Here is a 16,158-nt window from a genome sequence, read left to right as displayed (position 1 = left end):
TAGGGACTCAAAAATGTTCAGTTAGACACTCAGGGTGGTCAGAATCAGGAAGATCTCCACCTATGGGATGAGGAGCTGAATGTTGGGTAGCCCACCAGCCAAATAAAATCCAAATGAGCTGGAGATGCTGTAAATCAGCAAAAAAAAACACAGAAGTTGCAGGAATAGCTCAGCAGGTCTGGCAACATCTGTGAAGAAAAAATCAGAGTTAATGTTTCATGTCTGGTGACCCTTCATCAGAATCCCAGCCAATCTTGACTCTTTCTGCCCTATTAGGGTCTGTTTTCCTCCTGGGATGAGAGAGAGTGGCAGCTATTAAGAAAATGAATATGCCTGATGCAGCTGCTATTTTCGATGAGGAGGTGTCCCCAGCAGTTGAAGAGGTAGTGCTGAGGGTGAGCAGGTTTAGTGGTGTTGGGATTGGGATGGATGATGGCGAGCAAGGGAACGTGTTGCAGGATTTGTAATATGAGCTATGAGGGAGAAAATGATGGCAGAAAGGAGAACATCATTGACCTTCTTCCAACATGGCTGTGCATTCCTCCACATAGATGAGACTGCTTTAATCAGGGTGGCAACTTCAGGCCAAACTGGCATGGTCAAGTGTCATGGCCTCCACTGCTGATTCTGAGGGAACTGTGTCATGACTACCATGACCTTCCTGTAAATGGTGTGTGATGGTTCAGGTGTAGATGTCCCCCTGTCTGCCATGTTCTGGGCAAGTATCAGGAAACATGCAGGACAACTCCAGACTGTCAGTAACAAAAACAGAAGCTGCTAGAAAAGCTCAGCAAGTCTGGCAGCATCTGTGAGGAAAAAAATTGGAGTTAATGTTTCGGGGCCGGTAACCCTTCCACAGAACTGATGGTAACTGAAAAAACGCAGACAATAGGAAGGGTAGTGGGGTAGGGAGGAAATGATGGGATAGAGCCCAAAGAGAGAGACAGAAAAGCAGTTGGATAGACAAATGAATTGAGAATGATTGGGCTAGGAGGGTGAATAGTTGTTAATGGGGACTGTCAGTGATTAACAAGAGGTAGTGTGTAATGGCAGGCTATGCGGTAACAAGGCCTGGTGTGTGGGGTGGGGGCGATGGGACAGGGGAGAGTTCAGGGCTTAAAATTATTGAACTCGATATTGAGTCTGGAGGGCTGCAGGGTCCCCAGGTGGAAAATGAGGTGTTGTTCTTCTAGCTTGCATTGAGCTTCGCTAGAACACTGCAGCAAGCCAGAGACAGAGATGTTGGTCAGGGAACTAGGTGGTGCATTAAAGTGGTAAGCAACAGGTAGCTCAGGGTCTTTTTTGCGAGTAGAACGTAGATGTCTGTGAATTGGTTGCCAAGTCTATGCTTTGTTTCCCCAATGTAGAGAAGACCACATTGTGAGCAGCGAATGCAATAGACTAGATTTTAGGAATTGCAGGTGAAGTGTTGCATCACCTGGAAGGTATGTTTGGGCCCTTGGATTCTGGGGATGGAGGAGGTAAGTGGGCAGGTATTGCACCTTTGCTGGTTGCAGGGGAATGAGTCTTAGGGCTGTGAGGCGGTGTTGGATGTGAAGGAAGTGTGTACCATGGTGCCCTGGAGGAAATGGTTCCTGCAGAAGGTGGACAGGGGAGAGGAGGGAAATATGTGTCTGGTGGCGGCATCTTGCTGGAGGTGGTGGAACTGGTATCTGTTGATCCTCTGGATGTGGACGCTGGTGGTATGGTAGGTAAGGACAAGGGGAATTCTATTGGGCATGTGGGAGGGAAGAGAAGGTGTGAGGGCGGAAGTACGGGAGATGGGTTGGATCTGGTTGAGGGCCCTGTCAACAACGATGCTGGGGAATCCTCAGTTGATGAAGAGGTGGACATTTTGGAGGCTCCCTTGTCGAACTTGGCCTCATCTGAACATACATGATGGAGACAGAGGAACTGAATGAATGAGATGGAGTCTTTACAGGAAGTGAGGATGTATAGCCCAGGTTGCTGTGGGAGCTAGTGGGTTTTTAGTGGATTTATAGTGGATATAGTGGAAATCCCCAAAAATGGAAACAGATGTCAAGGAAGGGAAGGGAGGAGTCAGAGAAAGACCAGGCGAAACTGAGGGCAGGTTGAAAATTGGAAGTGAAATTGGTGAACTTTTCCAATTCCCAATGACAGAGGAAAGCAGCACTAATGATATCATCAATATATCCGAGAAAGAGTTGTGGGTGGGGGTGGTAGTAGGACTGGAACGAGAAATGTTCCACATATCACACAAAGAGACTGTGGCCCATGCGAGTACCCATGGCCACCCTCTAACTTGAGGGAGCTAGGAAAAAGTTTTGGAGTGGGCAAATTAAGGGAGCAAGAAAAATTTTGGAAGTACAATTTGTACAGTAAGGCAGAGTGCCAAATATGCCATCTGTTGAACAATCCAATACAGTCTGCTATTTATTACTAAAACTGGGGAGAGCACGAATGCAGTCCAGACTTTCAGCACCTACCCTGGCACATGATGGGCTTTTAAAGATGGAGCAAGTACAAGGACTGCCAGGGAATTCAAGGATATCCAGCAGAATGGCAAGTGGTGCTCAAAATGATGGGTTGTATATTGGGGCTAGAAGTGAGCGAATTTAGTACGTTAGTACTAAAACTAACTAGGCCTTCATAGCAGAAACAGCTCGACACACTTCAGACTTAGCCCACCTATGTAAAACTCAGCCCACTGTTAGAGAAGGTCTTTAATGATGGTAATAAATTCAGTGTAGGTCCTCTCCTTAAACAGGGATGATAGACAATCAGTGTTGCATGAAAGGTTATGAAATGGTAGCATGTTGCAATCTGAAAACAAATCCTATTTTTCACAATATGCCTGACATACCTTTAAAACGTATACTTTTACACATACTAAATAAATGCCATAATATAGTAGTAATAAATTCAAGAATGTGTTTCCCATAAAGCATAGCTATAAACTAGGCAAAGTGATTTTCCCTTAAATATGCTTATCCCAATTGGCAAATGAAACACCATTCACCTGTTCTAAAATTGATAAAATTAAAGCATGCAATATTTTCACAGAGAAAGGAAATATCAAGGGTTTCTGCAACCCCTCCCAAATGGTCTAACATGCTTTATTTTGTTTGGATTTGTATGTGAAGATTTCCTATCGTTTTAATTATAATTGATAAATAACACAGATATTGTGGGATTAAAGAATGGAGAAGTGTTGAAAGAGGATTTCAAATGATAACCTTGAATGTCATAAGTTAAGGTTATTTGTTATCTTTGTAATAAAATATCATAATATTCAAAGTGTTGTTTGTTTGTTTCATGTAAGAATTACCATGGTTAACCTTTAATTAAGTTGGTTCAGATAAAAATTATTGAATATAATTTAAATTGCTTCCAGACTGAATCTTCTAATCTTTCTAAGGCTAAGAATAGAATTAGTGATATGAATAACATTTGGAAACTTGTTAAAAAAATTCAAATATACATGTTGAAATACCATTGATGTCAATACCATTGATGTCAGGTGTAAGTTCACCTTTAAGCCCTCAAAATCCCTCCAAAAACAAGGTTTGACTTATAACCAAGTACAAATGTGAACCACTGATTTGGGTGGAAGTTGTCACCATTTTAAAATATTGTCAGTAAGCAACGCAAAGAGGGGACATGTCTTTCTTAATTCATTCACGGAATGAGAGGCATAACTGGCCAGGCAGCATTTATTGCCCATTCCTAATTGCCCAGAGAGCAGTTAAGAGTCAACCACATTGCTGTGGGTCTGGAGTCACATGTAGGTCAGACCAGGTGAGGATGGCAGTTTCCTTCCCCAAAGGCCGTTAGTGAACCAGATGGATTTTTCCAACAATCGACAATAGGTTCATGGTTATCATCAGACTCTTAATTCCAGATATTGAATTCAAATTCCACCATCTGCTGTGGCGGGATTTGAACCCAGGTCCCCAGAACATTATCTGGGTCTCTGGGTTAACAGGTCCAGTGACAATACCACTAGGCCATTGCCTTCCCATTTCTTAAATTCTCAGACATCTTTACACTACCAGTATCTCCTGTTTGATCTTTTGCATCTATTTAAAAGGTATTGATAAGTGAGTCATATATACATATGCATATGTGGTGAAAAGTTAGGAAAATGCATGTATATCATGCTGTATTTGAAAAGGAATTACTGGTATAGTTCCAAGTCAGGATAATATGTGACTTGAAAGGGACGTTATAGGTGGCAGTATTCTCATGTATTTGCTGACCTTGTCCTTCTAGATGTTAGAGGTTGTGGTTTTGGAAGGTGCTGTCGAAGGACCCTTAGTGAGACACTGCTGTGCATCTTGTAGATGGTACACACCGTTGCCAGCATGCATAGCTGAACATTGAAGGTGGTGATGGCTTGCCAATCAAGCAGGCTGCTTTGTCCTGGATACTGTGACCTTGTTGAGTGTTGTTGGAACTGCATCCAGTCAACCAGTTTAAAGTCTCACCTGAAATATTATACATGCAACTGTGCAGCGTTCCCTCAGAACTGTATTGGAGTGACATTCTAGACTTAATGCTCAATGCTCTCATGGGACTGACCCCACAACACGAGAGAGTTACCTAATGAGCCATGTCTGTTATGGCCAAGATGATTAATGTTGCTATACAAATTACAGTCTTCTTTTATCTTTCTTTACTGTCAACAGGTATTCAACTATTTTGTTCAAAGCTATACTTAAATTTAGATTTATCTGGTTGGCAGTATCAGAGCTGTGGGTATCATTGTATAATTAACCCCACATTTCCTTTGGCATTAATCAGACAAGTTATAAGTAGAGCTCTGATACTTGAAAATATGTTGCTTGAAGTTAAACGGTTAGTGAAGATTAATAATTGATTAACCTAACCACACTAGGAGACTGTGCTGAATATTTGCTTGCAACTGCCTTTGATTTTAGACAATATTTATTGCATTAATTCACCAATATGTTGAATACACAATGAAGGGGTTCAGATAATGTCATAAACTGCGAGATTAATTAGTAATTAGTAAGATACCACTTTATTCACTATATTGTAAAAGAGTTTTAACACTTGAAGAAACACATCAAAAGCTTTAGAAATTCATCTCTTGACTGGGCTTTCTAAGAAAGAAAGAGATTTATTGAGTTGTTACATTACATGAAAGCCAGCTTCCCCTGTTCTGATGTGATATTGGTAGTTTGGCAAATCCATTCCATTCCAATGAAATGTCTGATTGTATTAACCTACAAATAACACCATGATTTATATTTGCATAAATACGACCATTTCCTACAGCATCATCAACCTGTCCAACATTTGCTGTGCAGCACAACTGAGCTGTAACAAAAACAGTCACAAATCCATCTTTTCAGTGCTCACAATAAATCAGTTTGGACATCCCATGTGTGGATCTTCCGTGGTGTATACAAAATTGTCATGCAGTCAGGAACTTACGGAAGATGCCTATTAATGGTTTGCTTGTACATTGTCTCCCTAAACCAGGTGCAAATTACAAATGCAGTCTTTCTTGGACTAGAGCATAGTCTTCTGTGCATTACAACAATTTCGAACTTTGGTATTGATGCTCAATAGTTATTCTGTCCTTTCTATCCTTGCCCCTCGGCCAAACCCAGACACACATATAGCATTGTCAGTGTTATTGTTCATGCTCTAAGCCAAAAAAAAGCTTCTTTCAGGTTTCCTTATTTCAAAAAGAAACAAATTGTTATATTAAATGCTACTGCTTTTTTTCTCTTCTGTCTATTGTGGCTGAAGGTTTTCTTATTCTCTACAGAAGTCCTACAGTTATATTGATGAAGAGGTGCTGCAAATGGTCCCAAGAAAACATATATTTACAACAGTAAATGCTCTGTTGCTTGCGCAAGCTTTATGCAGAGAAAATAGCTCTGTATGTGAGATCCATGATTAATAAAAAAAGGAAATGTGCACTTTTTTCTTTGCAGCGTCAAATGGCAAGACTTGGTAATGATGCACAATTCAGGGCATGTGGGCACAAGCTGGTGTCTAGGGCACCATCATGGGTAGAAAGTGGGCTGAGAGATGTTTTCTCCTTGTTTTATGTCCCCGGCGAGGGGATCCTTTCCCATTTAATGAGATGAACATTTGCCGCCCTTTATGCTTCCACTTCAGAGAGGCGTAAGTATTGTAACCATTCTCTTCTATCCTTTCTTTAAACTTACAATTGTTGTTGTACTCTTCCTAGAAAAGGAACAAAAAGACAATCAATAGTTGGAGGATGTTATCAAACAGTGATTTTTATCTCTTTTTTTCACTTTTCCTAATTTATGATTTTTTAAATTTACCACTATTTCCTGAATGTGCATCTGCACTACCCAGAGGGAGAGGCTTTCCAACCTCTTCCCAGCATGGTACCAATGGAGCTCAAAGGTGACCACTAGAAATTGCAATGCAGTAGCCCAATGTGACTGTAATGAGGAAAATCTTTCCAGTAATTAGCCAGCAGGAATTTAATAGTGGGGCTCAAATAACAGGGCTGCCTTAGAGATAATTCATTTACACAGAAAGTGCTTGATTGTGGAATTCTTTGCCATAAACAAACTTCAGGGCAGAATCTATAACTTCTTTAAAAAAGGAATTTAGACATGCAGCTTAGAAATGCAAATGTGTGTATGCATGGGCAAGGGAGTGAGAAAAGACTCAGTGTTTTATGAACATTCATGGAGAAAAACACCAGATAAATCTGATGTGTTTTAACTGCCTACAATTTGAAAAGCATTCACATTTTCCCCTGTGTGAGTAGATTGATAAATATGCCATTTTAACAGCGGGTGGATAAAGAGGTAGGGGTATGTATGAGAAGTTGTTTTTCCGCACTCATTCTTCTATACCTCCAGTCAGACTATGATTCTATGCATTCAAGTATTCAATGAAAGAATAGGCCCTTTAGGCCTGATATGCCATTCAATATGACCATGGTTTATCATCCAACTCAGTACTCTGTTCCAGCTTCCTCCCCATAGTCTTCTATCCCCTTAGCTCTAAGAACTGTATCTAACCTCTTCTTGAAAATGCTTATTATTCTGGCCTCAACCATTTTCTGTGGCAGAGAATTCCACAATGTCACCACTTTTTGGTGAAGAATTTCTCCTCACCTCAGTCCTAAGTGACCTGTCCCTATAGTTTGTAAGCAAAATTATTTCAATCCCAGCTAAGTTCCAAAGATAAATCACTAGACTCTACTTCTCTCTCCACAGTTGTTGCCAGACCTGCTGAGTTTTTCCAGCATTTCCTGTTCTTATCTCAGCACCTGCAGTATTTTGCTGTTATCTCAATCCCAACCAGAGACAGCATACATATAATAGAAAGGATTGCTGGAAGTTTCTTTCCTTATGTGTAAAAGAAACACTTTGTTATTTAAATGCAGCATGTTATTGTGAATTACTATAAGAAATTTCTGGCCTTCGTCTCTACTGCCAACATTTCTTTTCCCACTAATTTCCACAAAAGGAGTTTCCAACCACCTTGGAAGGGAAGCTTAACACAGATTTTTAGAAAATAACAAGCAAGTCAATCGAATATGGATTGTACCATCTCACCCTCTCATTTACATGATGAGATTCACTCTATCTATCCATCCTACTTCAAGTCCCTTCTCCCACTAGCAAAACAGAAAAATAAAAATTGGAATGCCTGCCCAGTTCTCCAGGTCTGTGGTGTAGCCTTTGGCAAAACTTTTAGTCTATAAATCATTAGTAACGACTGATTCATTTCAGTGTAGCTCATTGACAGAATTTTCCATTCCTAACATTTAAGCGATGTCGATGTGCCTGCTCCATCATTTTTCATTGTATTTCAGCCAAGAGGCACTGAACTTCAGTCGACCTGGCTGATAAAAGGTCAATGACCTGAAGATTTCAGCCAATTATGATACAGTTGACATCATTGTCTGGAGCAAAGTGCAAGATAGTGATGCAAGAAAAGATGCAACTTCGTAATTTGAGGATTACAGGGATTGAAATTCAAAGTGTTGAGTTATCGAACTCATCTTTGCAGGTTCCGTAAGGTCAGCTCACAGTGGTGCAGATTGTAAGGAGCTCAGAATGGCAAGTAGTTTACATCAAAATTACAATTGCTACATTCCATTGGTCTGGCTGGGACAGCACTGCAAGGCAGTGAGGAGGCCATGTTCTTTACCACATTATAACTCCCTAATTCACTGTCTAAGACAGTAAAACATTTAATTGATGATGCCAGCAATCAGCAAGAATATCTATGCCCAGGGTGTCTATTTATAACTGTGGCTGAAATGTTTTCCCTTCAAATTCATGATATTCCATTCTGAGTCATGATATAACATTTGAATAACATATTGTTTGTTTATATACTTAAAAACCTCAAATGTTTAATAATCCTGCAAAGTATAATTTAAGTTAAAGAATTGACCAACTCAGAGTGTGAGGAACTTTTGAGTTATTTCACTTAGGAAATTAATACTAACTTCTAGTGTGCTGATACTGCAATCAAATATTTGTGTTACAGACAATTGCTCGTAAAATCTTCCGAAAAGGTTTAAGACTGTTGTGCCTAAAGGTATTCAATCAGGAAGGTACACAGATGTTTACAATGCAAAAAGAGAAACTCCGCACAACACTCAAAAGAGATGTTGTCTGGAGGATGGCGTTCAATCATTTTGTTGAAAGACAGTGAAAGAAGCATTTCAAAAGAAGGTGGCAGCCCTGCTGGCGATATATTTAACTTTGATGGGACTGTAATTTGTTCAGAGCAGTCCCTTGTAACTGGGAATAGTTCACTTTGTAGCTGGCTAAGTAATCGCTGGTTTGGCCACTGAAGTTGGTCACCTGAGATGGGAAGCATTCTATTTTGTCAGTGACGAGCACAGAAAATGTTGACATCCTGCTGGCTCTGCATTACCCGCGCCCCCCCAGCAGCCCCCTCCCACCCCATCCATCCACCTATTCCCAGCCCAAAATAAAGATAAACCAATTCACTGGGTAATTAGTGTGGTAAAACAAGTGCTTGTAAAATGTTTCTAGGATGTCTCCAGGATAGTCTGGTGTATTGTGCTCCAGACCAAAAGCCGTAACCATGATATGGAAGCATGTGGTGAAATAGGAATTTACTGTGTGTCAGGTTATGAAAGATGATCCAGTTGATGCATTTCCTTTGTGTTTTGTTCTTTTGTTGCCCTTATCAAGGATGCAATTCATGACACTTAACATTGTATCAGTGGCAGGTATCAGAATCCACTCAAATGCAGCTTCGAGTGCGAGGTTCAGCAGAATGCATTATTTTAACAGCTGCTATGTACTTAGTAAATAAATAATGTGGGCTAGGATTGGCTGATATCCCTGTCCTTTTCAGTTAATAAGTCCACAAAACTTGGGGCACACCATTTAAGCAAAGTTACCAGCCCAAAAATGACAGAATCATGATCATATTTCCAATTTCAAAGCAAAAGTTGAACATATTTCAGAGAAAGGTAACACTTTAGCAATAACTGGCCTATGAAAAGTGAGAACGTAAGGCAGGGTTTGTGCCTTTATGCTGGGGGAGAGCGAGTTTCCATCTGCCAATTCAGGTGAATGTACAATGTTCAGGTGCCTGAGCCAATATTCATCTCTCAGCAGAAACAACAAATATTGACTTTGTTTGTGGGATTGTTTTAGTTACACTTCATAAACAATTCAGTGCCTGTGAAGACTTTGTGATGTTCTTTGAATATGGATAGTGCAGAGAAATGCAATGTATTTCTTTCCAATCACTAGTCAATGAAACATAATGGAAATTGATGCATTTTTACTAATTTATGGAAGGTGGGCATTGCTGTTACTGCCCATTTGTACGTGCCCTGGTGAAGATGGCAATGAGTTGCCTTCCTGAACTGCTGCACCCCATGATTGTATAGGTTCACTCACAATACTGTTAGGAAGGGAGTTTTGGGATTTTCAGCCAGCACCAGTAAAGAAATGGTGATATAGTTATAGTCAGGACGATGTGTCGTTTGCAGGGGAAACTGCAGCTCATGGTGTTCCCATGAGGTGCCCTTGTCTGTCTTGGTGGTATAGATTGAGAGTTTGGAAGGTGCTATCAGAGGAGCCTTAGTGAGATGTTGCAGTGCATCTTGTAGATGGTACACACTGCTGCCATGGAGCATTGGTGGTGAAGTGACTGAACATTGAAGGTGGTGGATGGGATGTCAATCAAGCAAGTTGTATTGCCCTGGATAGTTTTGACCTTGTGAAGTGTTGTTGGAGTGGTACCATTCACTCATTGGAGTGTGTATTCCAAAGCATTCTGATTTGTGTCTTGTAGAGAGGCATTGGAGGGATAGTCACCACAGAATTCTTAGCCACTGATCAACTGCTATAGACAAAATATTTATATCACTGGCCCAATTCAATCTCGGGTCTGTAGTAATCCAGGATATTGATAGTGGGGAATTCAGCAATAGAAATCTAGTTGCTTATAAGGGTGAATGGTTAGAATCAGTACCTGAGAACTCACAGATATTGCTGAACCTTGTTCGATCAAGAGTGAGCATCCTCTCGACCTTATATTGAAAAGAAGTTCATTAATGAATCAGCAAACGATGGGTTAGCCAAGGATATTACCCTGAGGAATTCCTGCAATAATGTCTTGGAGCTGAGATGTTGGATGCTCAACAAGTCCAACTACCTTCATTTGTTCCAGGTAATATTCCAATCAATGGAGAGTTATTGCCCCGATTCTCATTGGCTCCAGTAATGCTAGAACTCCTTGATGTCAGGCTCATCAAAAAGCTGCCTCGATGTCGAGGGCAATTATTCTCCTCTCATCTCAGGAGATCAAATATTTTGTCCATGTTTGGATGAAGGCTATGATAGGAGTCCACAGCTGAGGGGGTCCTGGTGAAACCCAACTGAAAGCAAGCACGTTATTGCTAAACAAGTAACACTTGAGAGCACTACCGATGACCACTTCTACCACTTTGCTGATGATTAATAGAAGTCTGCAGAAGCAACAATTGTCTTAGCAATTTCAATATTTGCCCTATTCTTTGTGCACAAGGCATACCTGGGGAATTTTATACACTATTGCTAGTGCAGTAACTACACTGGAACTTCCTGGATAAAAATGGGGTTAATGCTGGAGCACAGCCTTCGTTACTGCGGCTGAAGTGTTGTGTTCAGCTGCTCTTGATAGCCCATGGAGTGAACCAAATTAGCTGAGAAATGGCAGCTGTAGACAGATGATACAATCAGTACATGTGTCTGAAGATGGAGAAAAATATCTTACACTGATGTACTATGCTCCTCATTGTTGAGTGATCCCATATTGGGAGTATTGGAGGAGGTGTCCTCTTAATTATTTAATTATTGACTCATAGAATCATACAGCACAGAAACAGACCCTTCAGTCCAACCAGTCCATGCCGAACATAATTCTAAACTAAACCACCAGCTTGCTCCTGGCCCATATCCCTCCAAACATTTGCTATTCCTACACTTCTTCAAATGTTTTTGTTGTAATTGTACCCACATCCACCACTTCATCAGGAAGCTCATTCCACACGTGAACCATTCTCTGTGTAAAACATTTACCTCTTATATCTTTTTTCAGTCTCTCTCCTCTCACCTTAAAAATGTGACCCCTAGTCTTGAAATCCGTCATCTTAGGGAAAAGACAACTATCATTATCTCGATCTATACCTTTCATTATTTTATAAATTTCTATCATTTTGCCTCTTAACCTCCTACGCTCCAGTGAAAAAAGTCCCAGCCTATTCAGCTTTTCTTTATAACTCAAACATTCTGTACCCAGCGACATCCTGGTAAATCTCTTCTGAACCCCCTCCACCTTGATAATATCCTTCCTAGAACTGGGAGACCAGAACTGGACACAGTTTTCCAGAAGAGGCCTCACCAATGGCCTGTACAACCTCAACATGACTTCCAAACACCTGTACGCAAAGGACTGAGCAATGAAGGCAAGGGTGTCGAACATCTTTTTAACTATGCTGTTGATTTGTGTTGCAAACACCAAAGAATTATGTACATACACCCCAAGGTCCCTCTGTTCTCCAACACTGCCCATGACCCTACTATTAATTGTGTAAATCCTACCCTTGTTTGTTGCACCAAAACGCAATATCTCCCATTTATCCAGATTGAATTCCATCTGCCATTTTTCAGTATGGCAGGATCGCAGAGCTGCAGTCTGTTGGTTATGGGATCACTTAGTCCTCTATATTACATGTTAATTATGTAGTTTGGTATGCAAGATGCCAGGTGCTGTAGCTTCACCAGGTTGATACACCTCAATTTTAGGTACAGCCTGCTGCTGTTCCGGGAATGCCTTTCTGGAACCAAGATTTACCCGCCGGTCCCAAAGAAATGTCACTAGATCCCAAGTGTTAACTCTGCTTCCTCTCCAGAGATGCTGGACCTGCTGAGCTTTTCTAGCAATTTCTGTTTTTATTTTTGATCTCCTGGCTTGATGTTAATTGATTAGTAGGGGGTTATGCCAGGCCATGAATTTATAGATTGTGCTTGAGTACAATTCTGATGCTGCTGAAAATCTACAGTGCCTTATTGATGTCCCGTTTTGATTTGGTTGCTAGGTTTGTTTGAGATCCATCCTATTTAGCTTGATGGTAGTGCCATGCAACACAGTGGAGGATATTCTCAGTGTTTCCACATTGACTGTGCAGTGGTCATTCCTACTGATGCTATCTTGAACGGGTGAATCTGTGACAGATTGGTGAGGCTGTATTTGGGTAGGGTTTATGTTTCTTGGTGGTTGTTTCACCACCTGCTAAACACCTAGGTTTCTAAATATGTCCGTGAAGACTTGGCCAATTCTGACAGTGGGGGTTCTGCCAAACACTAACTAGTGTTCAATATGGAGGAGTGCTGATTGGGTGGGAGTTTCCAGGAGGTTTCCTCATACAAGCTTGAAATGATGCCATGAAATTTCAAGGTGTTTGGAAACAATGCAGTGGACTTCCAAGCCAATTCTCTCCCAACTGCATACCACAATGCCACCATTGAACATTGGATGGCCAGTCTGACCCTGAACAAAAGTCCTTCATTTATTCAAGCTCAATGATGTTCCTCCACCTGGAGTATACTGCAGTATCAACAGTGTCCTCTGTTCCTGGTGGTGCTGCAGGTTCTGAAGAGCTGCTGATCTCTGATTGACCGGAAGTTCTTAGAGATGGGATTATTTTCTTGAAAACTTTGTGAACCCCAACACCAGGCAACAGATTGCCAAATTACAATTTAAATCACATCAGATGAGAAATGCCTTTGGCAGGATCACCACTAGCACACTACTCAGTGGTTGGGCCTAAGTAGCTGTTATGTTAAATCTGATGTTTCTAAAGAGAAATTATAGGATTTAGTCTTTTAAATAAGATGTGAAATTGTGTTAAATGTATAATCTTACCGTGCCGTATAGCTTTCCCTTCTTGTTCATGGCTAAATAAAAGCCAGTGTTGACTGCTTTGATTGCGACTACTCCAACATTGACTGACCTGATTTCCATTATACCTGCAAATGCAAAAGAAAATGTCTTGTAGTATTTTTTTTTCTCCCCACATCCAATAATCTCAAATTGTTGCATGGTGATGATTCTATGTACTTTTACATTCATGATCGAAACAATTTTGCAACAGTATGTGTTGCATTTTCTTAATTTCTTGTATAACGTACAGAGTTTCCTAATTCCATACTTTACACAGTGAAGTAACAATGTGGGCTTTGCCAGTTGCTCTTAAACATGCCACACTGCACTGAGATTGTCCTTTCTTAAATTTTGCATACGTTGTTCTGTCAGTTTTCAGGGTCCAATTAATCCAAACATTGCCTGTTCAGAAAAATCTGTAAATTTAAACCTTAATTCTCTGACTAAAAGGGAATATAGAAACCTTGCTTTCATACTTTTTGACTGGCATCCCAAGCATGACTATGAAAATCAATGGAAATAATTTATGTGGCAAAGAGTAGAGTAAGATGTGGCATTTTTCTATAGATCGCCTGCATGTTTGGTAACACAGATTCTGAGTGTTTTCAGATGTGCATTGTTAGCTACAGAAACACTAAATGCTCCATCTTGATTTGATTAACCCAGGCTCTGTATTGAAAGATTGTTTTTCATTTTAACAAAGGTTTAAGGCCAATTGAAAATGCACGAAGGAAAACTAGCTCGGAAGTGCGTGTACTGGTCCAAACTGGAGCTCCCTTTATGGGTATACAAGTCAAGTAAGATCAGGTTGATTATTTAAAAGTTTTACTGTTTTTTTACCTCCTAGAAATTCAGTAGGAACGCTCAAACAAAATTTTAACCAAAGTGATATCTGGGCAAAGTATTGAGAGCCTGTAAGAACGGATGGAAATGGTCTCTGCACATTCATTGTTGATGCTGCAAAGGGCATTTGGCAGTTAACTTTAACATGGAGTAGAGACAAGATGGGCTGAAAAGTTCATAGGCTCATTGTGAAGCTCTGGGAAGCACCCCTGCTCTTCCTAGCTTGGAATAATTCTGAAAATTACTTTTTTAAACATACCTTGACCTCTACTGGCCACTCCATGACTTTGCCACGGTTTAGCCACTGGTGTGCCCCAGAACTTCAGCCATTACAGGACTATCATTTCCATGTAAAGTAAAACCAAATTGCAGGGAATACAAGAGATAACAAGGTGTGGAGCTAGATGAGCACAACAGGACAAACAGCATCGGAGGAACAGGAAAGCTGATGTTTCAGGCCTAGATCCTTCTTCATTAGAAGGGTCTAGACACGAAATGTCAGCTTTCTGACCCCTCTGATGCTGCTTGGCTTGTTGTGCTCATCCAGCTCCACACCTTGTTATCTCAGATTCTCCAGCATCAGCAGTTCCTACTATCTCTGCAGAGTATACAGTTCTCTTAGACAAATTAAAATGTTGTCGCTGGAACACTGTAGGAATGGTGCAAGATTCCCCACTCACTCTCAACTCACTCTCACCCTTAAATCCCTCCTCAGTCTCAACTGCACCATTCCCACCTTGCACAGGAGCGTATGGTGGGGGGGGGGGGGGGTAAATCTCATTGAGTGGAACTCAATTTGTTTCTACAATAACCTCTCAGGCAATTATTTCAAAAAAGATAAATTTGCCTCTTCAATCAAATTGTTTCAAATTCAATGACTGAAAGATGGCAGATGTGAGATCCACACACCAGTTTTCATGTAGTATGGAAAACATTCTTGGCCATTTGTAGATGGATGTGTCAGTGAAGCTTTCAGCATAAGTTTAACCTATGATATTGTTCTGGTTGATGCTGAATCAGACAGTAGTTACAATTTAATTTGATAATACAACAATCCTCAGCTTTAAAGTATCCAAGTAGTTGATATCCTTAAGTATCACCAACAGTGACACAGCGTTCCATGAAAAAAAGGAAAAAAAAATTGGGTGAAAAATATATTATTAACAACAAATCCTGTTATCCATTATAAAGTCTGCAGGGATAAAGATGTGGCTATCCAGTCCTCTGAGAACTGTGATCAAAATCACAGAACACATTTTCTAAAACAACCAGCATCTTGCTTCAGCATTAACAGTGGCTCCAAAGCAAACATTGCAAACTTAACAAATTGTTTCTATTCTATAAAATCACTCCAAATTGTAGTTTGAGGGGTTCAATCTGATTGTGTTATAAAAGGAGACATGGTATACATCACCTTAAGAAGCAATGCAATATGATATGATTTTACTCTCTCTTGCATCCCTGTGGCAAGACAAATCCACAGTAAGATATTTCTGAAATAAAGTTAATGTTTCCCTCATTCCTCAGCAGACTCTGTAAGTATTCTTTGGCAATACAACCAGAACAAGAATATTACACAATACAGTGGAAAATGCCAGTAAAAAAGACATTAATATTTGGGAAGGAACATATTAGATGAACCGTACCTCCTCTTGAAATATACAAGATGAGTCAGACTAATATGTGCCATTTTCTAATTTTATTGTTTTTTTGTTCCGGGCAAACATTCAAGTAAAAGGTCACTGACACTGTTTGACCTGCTGAGTCTTTTTTTTATTGTTCTTATTTCAGATTTCCAGCACCTATTTTTGTATTAGTTATTCCTTTCAATTCATTTCCAGGTTAGAGTGTACCCAGGGAAAGTAATTCTACATTAGCCTT

At 40.3% G+C, this 16,158-nt stretch overlaps 1 protein-coding gene across 1 annotated transcript in view; it reads right to left on the bottom strand.

Annotated features, from left to right (window-relative positions):
* Nucleotides 1–5,059: 5,059 nt before the first annotated feature.
* Nucleotides 5,060–16,158, bottom strand: part of fgf22 (fibroblast growth factor 22) — a 142,227-nt gene continuing 131,128 nt past the window's right edge. The window contains exons 4-5 of the mRNA XM_048559446.1: nucleotides 13,417–13,520; nucleotides 5,060–6,207 (exon numbers count right to left, since the gene is read on the bottom strand). Coding sequence (XP_048415403.1) covers nucleotides 6,013–6,207; nucleotides 13,417–13,520 — 299 coding nt within the window. The 3' untranslated portion in view covers nucleotides 5,060–6,012. The remainder of the gene's footprint in view (nucleotides 6,208–13,416; nucleotides 13,521–16,158) is intronic.

Source organism: Stegostoma tigrinum, chromosome 30 (assembly GCF_030684315.1).
Source record: "Stegostoma tigrinum isolate sSteTig4 chromosome 30, sSteTig4.hap1, whole genome shotgun sequence".
NCBI lineage: Eukaryota > Metazoa > Chordata > Chondrichthyes > Orectolobiformes > Stegostomatidae > Stegostoma > Stegostoma tigrinum.
This window is presented reverse-complemented; position numbering and strand designations above follow the sequence as displayed.